This window comes from Egretta garzetta, unplaced genomic scaffold, assembly GCF_000687185.1.
Source record: "Egretta garzetta isolate BGI_Z169 unplaced genomic scaffold, ASM68718v1 scaffold299, whole genome shotgun sequence".
Lineage (NCBI taxonomy): Eukaryota > Metazoa > Chordata > Aves > Pelecaniformes > Ardeidae > Egretta > Egretta garzetta.
The window spans coordinates 751,191-760,222 of NW_009260696.1; the positions used below are offsets into that span (position 1 = coordinate 751,191).

The 9,032-nt window shown below is 37.9% G+C and overlaps 1 protein-coding gene across 1 annotated transcript in view; it reads right to left on the bottom strand.

Annotated features, from left to right (window-relative positions):
- The window catches only part of IQCE (IQ motif containing E), a 29,789-nt gene extending 20,936 nt beyond the window's left edge, over positions 1-8,853 (bottom strand). Inside the window, exons 1-11 of the mRNA XM_035901322.1 lie at positions 8,835-8,853; positions 7,827-7,874; positions 7,134-7,176; positions 5,858-5,998; positions 5,434-5,565; positions 4,386-4,456; positions 3,536-3,649; positions 2,822-2,872; positions 2,223-2,293; positions 1,929-2,001; positions 1,468-1,517 (exon numbers count right to left, since the gene is read on the bottom strand). Coding sequence (XP_035757215.1) covers positions 1,468-1,517; positions 1,929-2,001; positions 2,223-2,293; positions 2,822-2,872; positions 3,536-3,649; positions 4,386-4,456; positions 5,434-5,565; positions 5,858-5,998; positions 7,134-7,176; positions 7,827-7,829 — 749 coding nt within the window. The 5' untranslated portion in view covers positions 7,830-7,874; positions 8,835-8,853. The remainder of the gene's footprint in view (positions 1-1,467; positions 1,518-1,928; positions 2,002-2,222; positions 2,294-2,821; positions 2,873-3,535; positions 3,650-4,385; positions 4,457-5,433; positions 5,566-5,857; positions 5,999-7,133; positions 7,177-7,826; positions 7,875-8,834) is intronic.
- Between the last annotated feature and the right edge of the window lie 179 nt (positions 8,854-9,032).

Genomic DNA, 9,032 nt, shown 5'->3' on the forward strand with positions numbered 1-9,032 from the left:
GGGGGCGGGGGGGGAAGAGAAGTAAAAACCAAACACAACACACCAAAAATGGGAAGTGACAGAAATTATAGAAATTATAAATGTATCACTGAGCGTCATTATTTCAGGCTCATCAAAACCTAAATAAAAGAATTGCAGACCATTTTGAGGACTTGAAATGTTGCCTAGTTTCTAGCTACAATTGGATACTACAGCTTCACATACAAACAATCATATATTTCAGCATTAACACTGAAAAAGAGGAGCTGAATGCCATTCACTTCAACCAGAAATAATGTAGACAAGCATCATGAAAAAAACACTCTCCTACAACTCTTTCTACGTGCCAGCATCATGACCTTCAACATAATTTATTATTTCAGTGCTCAGCTTCTCAAGTAGAGACTGACAGTCACATAATGGAGAGAGACTGCCCTGACCGCTGTTTTTTGGAGCTATGAATAAATGAGGACAAGGAAGAGACCTGATGACTCATTTTCACCTGTAAATAAATTGGTTGTGATGGTTTACAGCCTCAAGAGGCTAGTCACTGCATGCCTGAGCCAAGAAAGATGAATTTATTTTTTTTAAAACAGTGACAAAACAAATTGCAGCTTTCAATCCACAAAAGACAGTGAATTAGGGAAACACAAGTAGTACACATAATGACCCTTAAAGAGCTCTCATATGTTTCTATCAACCTAAATAATTACATCCAAAATCAAGATAGTTGTCTGTACTTAACACTAGGAGGGGAAGCATATTTTGATAGTGGTGTGGTAGTAAATTTTCCTATCCAACAAGACTATTAACCTCTTCTCAGCTCAGTTAACAATTACTTGCAAAGATGCTTTTCCTTTTCTCTCTTACTGGAGCTTTGTCTTTTGCTTTTGATTTTTTTTCCGTTTACCCTCATCACTAAGTATACACCTGCACACTAGTGACAAGCACTAGCATAAGCCTCTCTGATAGTGTCTTACTAGCGCCTCTCATGGATCTCTTGCAAAAGCTACCCTGACCTGTGGATCTGTCTCTCTGTATCACAGAAAAATAATATTTACTCCAAAAAACCTTCTTTGCACCATACGTTCTAGAGCAAGAAGCAGAACTGACTCAAGAGTAGAATGCCAAACACCCAGTGAGTTTGTTTCAATCACCAGTGATGTCAGAATAGGTGTGATTATGGGGGAAGATGGATTTTATTTAACAGAGATAAATTTTCAGAGCTTTCATGCAGTTTTTAAATAGCCCTAGTATTTTTTCCACATCCACAAAATGATCGATCTAGCTACAAGAAAAAAAAACCAACACGTGAGTAAGACATATGCCAAGGCTGTGAAGCCAACCACAGCAGTACCAAAAAGCAAATCCAGCAATCTAAATGACAAAATAAACTGTTCCTATATAGTTGTTTTCCATCAGTTATAGTATATGAGTGATATATCAACACGTATATGCAAACATTTGGCTCATAAGAATTAAACATACTTTTTCCTCATAGTCTCAGATTTTGCCAGGAGGAGTTGTAGACGATGAACCTGTGAAATATGAAATATAGATTCCATTAAGGAGCTAGCTGTGGAAGCTGACATTGCTAATGCAACACATCTGTCCATTAGGTGAAAACCAGAACAAGACTCTTTGGGTAGTAGCAGAGGCAATGATGCTATCACCGAAAATCAGGCTACTGTTATACTGGCTTTCATCTAGGCACTTAGAGATGCACATTAGTTTCTTTATTTCCTCTTTTTGGTTAACACATTGAGGTTATTGAAGAAAAAAGGTTTTTCAGTACCTGTGTTTGGAGCTACGAGAATATCTATGAAAATCTGATCCCAACGACAGGTGCAGCTAAGCTGTAAGAAACCTAAACATTCCATTTATACTTTGACTCAACAACTGAACAGCTTCCTCTCCTGTATGCACATTGAAGGACCTGTCAGACATACCTCTTCATAGTAGGTTTCCATAGCTATCCTCACTTCCTCCAACTTACTGGTCTTCATGTCTGCCTGGAATTTGCTGAAAACAGAATAATACAAAAAATAATTCAGCCAGACCAGCAAAGATGCTGCAATACCTGCTGGTTTACAATTTCTGGGTGGGTTGTTTATAGCTGCTAGTATGTTCCCAGAGTTCACTAAAATGCCTTAAGGAACAGAATAATACAGATGAAAAATAACATGGATTTCAAATTCCCCTTATTATCTCATCCAATACAAGCCTCTACCCCCCAGTCATACTTAATAGTGTTGTCTTTCTCCTTGCACTGTTGTTCTAGCTTGAAAATCTTCTGCTTTAATCCACTAACCACCTACAGAAAGAACAAAGAGCTCATGAATCCTAGAATAATCCACCTCTTCACAGAAGTTCCATTTCTCCATAATCTACCCTGTCTTTATAAACTGTACCTAAACCAGATATATTTATTTCTACATACTTCAGTAAATCATACACAGGTCTGCTACCCTGTGACAAACAGAACACTAATGAAATCAAATCCCTAACTTATATCTGTGGTAACACAACCAGCTTAATAATATTTATACACAATCATTAAATAAAACAACTCTGCCCATTACCCTGCTAAATTCAAAGCAGTAAATAATAGGGAGAATAATCCCTAAACAGACTCAAGACAGTGACAAAGGTGGATCCCTAAAATAATGTTAATTCCAGACCTTTGTTACTGGTTTCTTATCTGACTACAGAAATAATGGTTACACGACTCCCCAATTGCTTATTCTTTCTTACTTCATTTTATTTTTTAATCAGTAGTGTTTCAGCTTGGCAAGAGGAAAAAAAGAAAAATGAAAGCAAAAGGTAATGAAGAAACTATTACCCATCCATTATCAGTCTTCTTTTCTGACAAAGCTCGTGCCAGCTCCGAGCCCTGCAAGCGAAGACAGATGTAGCAAGGTTGGTCACTTGCTTTTTTATTCTACTGCCAGCTCTTTCCACAGAATTTTCTAACCTACTCATCTCCACAGTCATTTCACAGTCCAACAGCTGAAATTCTGAAGCCCTGTGCTCATTGTTTTGTATTAACATACTTCTACTGAGATGTAGATCTGCCCACAGAAAATGACAGCCACAAGGAATTCAGTGAAATTCAGGTCTTTTAACTATGACCCTAAATGCTTCTGAGCCTCCTGGGTCTGACATTAAAGCTCATCTTTGCTTCCTGGTTCAGGTCTCAGGACCACATGTGTCAGTCACCACGCAAGAGGTTTTTAGCTCTTAGGCAAAATATTCAGAAAGTGGGCCTCTAAAGAGACAGCATTTTAATTTTACCTTCAGAAATTAAAAGTATCTTTGCTAAATAAACTTATTTGCACAGCACGGCATGATCTTCCTTTGAACTGAGCTGGAATGGTGAGCTGAGATGCTCAAAAGAGAAATCCCTTCACACCAACCAACTACCTCTCACATCCAAGCTCATCATTCCTAGGAGGCAACACACTACAGAGTCCTAAAATCTAGAGAGACAAGGAGAAGATGATCACACTGCTCAGAACTATTTTGCCCCACTGTTATCCCCCCAAGAAACAGTCACCCTGGAAGGATCCAACAGTTGCTCAATCTGTTTATCCTTCCTGTTGTTCTCTTCTTCTAGTCGACGGAGCTTAGTTTTCATTCGATCTCCCTCATTTTTCTGAGCTTGTATTGTCTAAGAGAGAGGAGGAAAATTGTAAGCACTTTTCAGAAATAGAAACACACTGAGGTTTCACACGGAAACATGTTTTGATGTCAATAACAATCATATTACGATGGCCAGGATGAAGTGAAAGAAAAAAAAAGAAAAAAAAAAAAAAAAAAAAAAAAAAAAAAAAAGACCATCAACCATCACACTGGACCGGGCTGACAGATAAAGGAGACCATAAAAGGAAAAGGTTTAACAGAAAGGCAACCTCACACAAATGATCTACAACAGCCAAAATATTGGTCTATAGGTATCCCTAGTATTCAACATGCCCAGTCCTCATCTTTCATACACTGCACTAAACTCAACTGACAAATTGTTAAAATGTGATGGGTAACAGCCAGGAGGGAGGGGCGGGGTGGGGGGGGAAAAAACCCAAAACAAAAACAGGGAGGTGGAGGGACAAAGAAACCAAATGCAATGAACCTTTTCAGCGTCCAGCTAGGGCCATGGCTGGGGTTCAGGACTGGATATACTTCAAGGCTTCCACATCCAGTACTCAGAAGTATCTATCACACCGTAAGAACAATGAAATTGCCTTAAGCAGACACAAGTTTAGTTTAGCCTTACATTGCAATGCAAAAAAAATTTGGTGGATGTCCCAGTTGTAGAAACCAAAGTATTGTGAACCAACAAGGCCTGGACATCTACAGGTGGATGGAGCAACACTATGATTTCTATGTAAGTATCAGAGAGACTGTACCTTTTTCAGTTCTATAATTTCATCATACATATCTTCTTTTTCTTTGTAATCAGGAGTTCCAGGAATGTAGCCTACAGAAAAAGGTACATAAAATAAGCAATTTGAAAGAGGCCTTTTTAACTAACCAGAAACCTTGCAGTTAAAGGAAAATATCTAGAACAGCAAACTGGAAACTAGGCTTTTTTTTTTTTTTTTTTAGAAGAAAAATCAACAAGGAAATTAATTTTAGAAATGGAGATGAAACGGAGATGTCACTGTATGAAAATTCTGCCAGATTTTACAGCAAATTTCTCCTAGTTACTTCCCCTCTCTCTGGTGCTAGATTAAAACATCCATCTCCAGAAAGATATGCACTTCACAGAAGATTGCAGTCTTCTCATCCCAACAAATCAATTATTTACAAAAGATTTCTAAAAGATGTCCAGAATACATTTTTCTATTTATGCCTAACATGTAAAAATCTATCACCTTTTACAGTTGCCAGAAACTGTGTATTATCAGTATAGGTGTCTTTTAAACAGAAGTAGGATTTTTAAGTTTACAGTTCTCCTTTAAGAAAAGCAGGATGAAAGTTTTAAATTTTGCTCTTCTCATAAAACTCCGTTGATTTTAATATCACAACCACATGATAAAAACACTTTCTAGAGAAGTAAAAGTACATAGTAAAATTACATAGAATTTCAGGCAAGCAGATGGTTTCTATCAATGGTTCCTAAACTATGTTTTGCAAAGTCACAATAAATTGTCTACAGCTGGCCCATTGAACCATATTATATTTGCAACGTTTTCAGCTGTGAACGCATGGCGATTTGCAAGAAGTTCTGAAAGCTAATAGTGATTCATTGCTCAAAAAAAATTGGAAACCCTGTCTTATTCAATTTAGAAATCTCAAAAAGTATCTCATGGATCATACTTTGACACACATATTTTAATACAGGCTAAACTGGAATCGGTCTTGATTTACTAAAGCTAAGATCTCAAGCAATATGTGTTTTTACCCAGAAAAAAGATCATTAACTTTTATCTACCACACCATTACATAGTTTACCATTACTAGAAGAACGAGAATGTTTTGGCTTCTTCATTCCTAGAGCTTCCTTCAAATATTCTGGAGTGCTACTAGAAATGGTAGTTCGCATATGCCCCATGTCAACATCTGATTTCAGAGGATGGCTCATTCCTGCCAACAAAAATGGAACAAAAAAGCAAAAATCAGAGATAATTGTGAATTAAATTTGTGGATTTATTCTGAGCAAATGCAACATAGAAAGCTCCAATGCTGTTAATTATTCCCTCTCTAAATTCCAATGCTCAAGATCAGGTAATTCCAACCACCCAAATAAATAATAGTTAAATTACTTCCTATGTAGCCTATAATCAAATACAAATCTATTTTTTAAGAGTTTAAATGTTAAGCTGTCCACAACACTGAATTTTATCCATATACACATATAAAGTTTCCATACTAATACCTTGTTTTAGTGATCCCAGCCACATCTGCCTTGGGTTCTTTACAGCTGCACTCTCAAGACGTGCACCGCATGTTCCCTGCAGAGATCGCCAAACTGCAGATTTTTTAGGATACAGTTGTGTGCTAGAGCTGTATGGAGACTCTATAACAAAAGAAAATATCTCATCGTTGCCTTAAAAAGCCCAAGGTCACAAAAATTCTTTCTCTCTTGTACTTCAAGGTTCACAGACACAGTCCTATTACTTATTAAAATAGAATTTAACAGCATACTACGTACTGGCTTATACAGAGCAATGGGACATTCACCTAAAATAAAAATCATGATAAAGAAAAAAATCGCATTCCAAAAAATGAACAGGCTTAGAGGTATAGTGACAGTAATGACCTCAGCTGTGGCAGTCAGGTTCAAATACTAACACTAATTCCACTTCAAATTATTGGTGTAGATGTGCACTATATGGGCTAACTAGTTAGTCTTCAAATTACCAAGAGAAGTACATACAAACATCATAACTGAAATTAAAAAGCTATTTTAAATTCCATCATTTAGGCAAGCAAAGGGATTTCAGGAAGAGGAAGAAGATAGGCGTACATCTACCAGAAGAGCATACCTCTTCCTCAACCTAAAGCAAAATTTAAGTACATTATTTAGTTTATTAGAAACAAAACAAAGTAACAACAATCAGCAATACTTTGAAGTAAAGTCCTCTCTGAAACATTCACTGGAAGTATAAAAAGGAAGGTAAATGGAAAAGTATACTAAGAAACATAAACCCCAGAAAAAAAGGACAAAAACCCACATTAAAACTGCAGATCTAATAATAACATTGTACTTCTAAAGTCATGTGGAGAAAAAAACCTCAACAAATGGAAAAGAGAACTGCTTAATCTACAAACATAGATATCTACTGGATGGTAGGTAGCTCCAGGAATCCCAGGTTATTTCTACACAGCAAGTATCAGCATTTCTCCAAAAAGAGAGAGAAAAAAAGAAATTCAGAATGTTTGCCATTAGAAGGGATAATACGAGAAGAAAGAAGTTTATGCTGAGGAATGAAGAATTACAACTAACCCATGAACTTCAATATTTAGCCTATAAAAGTCTAACTTCACGGGGTCCAGAACAGATCTCAGTTAGGCGTGCTCTGCACACCACAAGTAAATAATTCTAAAGAGAATAAGATGTTGTTTCAAGTAAATCTTCCACTTCCTGTGTCCCACAAATCTATCTTGTTCTGCAATAATGGAAGCAGAAGAAAAAGATTTGGAACACTTACTTGGTGACTTCGGAGGCTTGTGAAAAATTTTCTTCTTTAACTTCTGGAAGAGAAAAAGATTTTTTTTTGTATTTAAAATATTCCACTCTTCACAGATTTCAGCATATAATCTCAAAATTGGCTTCAGTCTCCATTTTGTATGAAGATCATTTGTTCTGATAACACAAAATCTTCTGTGTAGAAAAGAAAAATAGTAGCATCAAGTATATGCAGATTTGGCCATAGCAATGGTCACCAGAATTAAGGTGGTGCCAACTGAAATTTTATGCTACAGATAAAAAGTAGTCTCTTCATGCTCAGAACACTAAGACCTTCCCCATCAGTATTAAATACAAGTAGCAGGAAATTCAAGTTGATCACAGCATAGAGGCTGATCTATAGAACCATTTAGCTAAAGGAAAGACTTACTAAATTCCGTTAAAACTCTGTAAAAGGATTACTTAGGCCAGCAACTTGATAGAAGAGCAAAATGAAGCCAAACATCATCTGCAGCCCGCAGCATTTAGAAGCCAGAATTACATCTGGAATTAGAAGAGGTTTTTGAATCAAACTGTGTTGCAATAACATGGTTAGCTCTCCTCTCTGAAGGGTGTGTTATCGACCAGGAGGCAGCAGGTGGATATAATCTGTGCAAGAACGTGCTGAGAGGCCTTTTAAGGTATTCGTCCACAGTGCACCATTAATAAAACTCACCATTTCCGTATCTGATTCACAAGTTATCACAGACAGGCTGTCATCTCCCTGGGAAATAGAGACATTAACTGTGACACTTTTGCTACTATGCAATTGGTTATAACACACGTCCAGAAAACTTTACATCCTGTTACTATCACAATGAAGTTTGAGGGCAATACATTCAAATGGTAAATGGGAGCCACCTTTGCAAAAAACAGCATCGTTTGCTCAAACACAAACGTTCCGTGGACTATAGTGCAAGTCACGTCAGACTCGACCCACAGAGACTTACACACTTCAGTGCATCACAACAGCTGAACCTTCAGGTGCCGGTTCTGCATTAATTTCTCCACCAGTAAGAGTTAAGCAGCAACTCATCCGTCTGTCCTCTTCCTCACTCACTCATTCCTACCCTTGCTATGCTATGGGAACATTCAGTAAACTCAACTAGAGAAGTGATCAGGCTGAGGAAAAAACCCCAAACCAAGGAATCAAAAAAGTGGTTAATTTTTCCTCAGATTGAGCTGACAAGTTTCCCTGCTTCTCAAATGTAAGCATATCCACAGCAGAAGGAAAATTTCCACTTTGCTTTCAAATTATTTGAATGCATGCTGCCCTCACAGAAAGAACATTTTCACTTGCTGCTGACTCTGTGGTGCTCACAGCTGCAGCACCATTCTTTGGACAGATGCTGATCTGCTTCTGCAAAAGGCAGGGTGGGGTGAACTATTTTTGAGAACCCTGGCTGACAGAACAGGAGCGGGAATTGACAACAACAGAGCAAGTAAAACAGCTTTTTGTGCTGGCTGAGGGCAAGCAGGCATGCATCTCGCACACCGTGCCATATAGTTTTTTAATTTCCTGAGGCAATGTTCCTTGCAGCACACTGATTATTTTCATTAACTTTAAGGCCTTTTTATCACTCTGAGAGATTTCTCTACCTAGCTGAAGCTATCGCATTAGGAATCAGGGGAACGTGGAAGGTGCCCAGCCTTGATAGGAGATGGTAAACATCAAAACATTCACCAGGATATAAATGCGCAGTAACAAAAACACTGTGGTCCTTGGAAGCTTTCACAGTCCCTTTGCTCTTGCAAAACAGGCCCAACGAGAGCCGCCTACAACAGACAAAACGAGAATATGGTGGCCCCCAGCAAAGGGCCTCAAAACCTCCATTTGGCTGACGAGGGGGACGGAAACGAACGCTAACACCGCCCGCCGTGC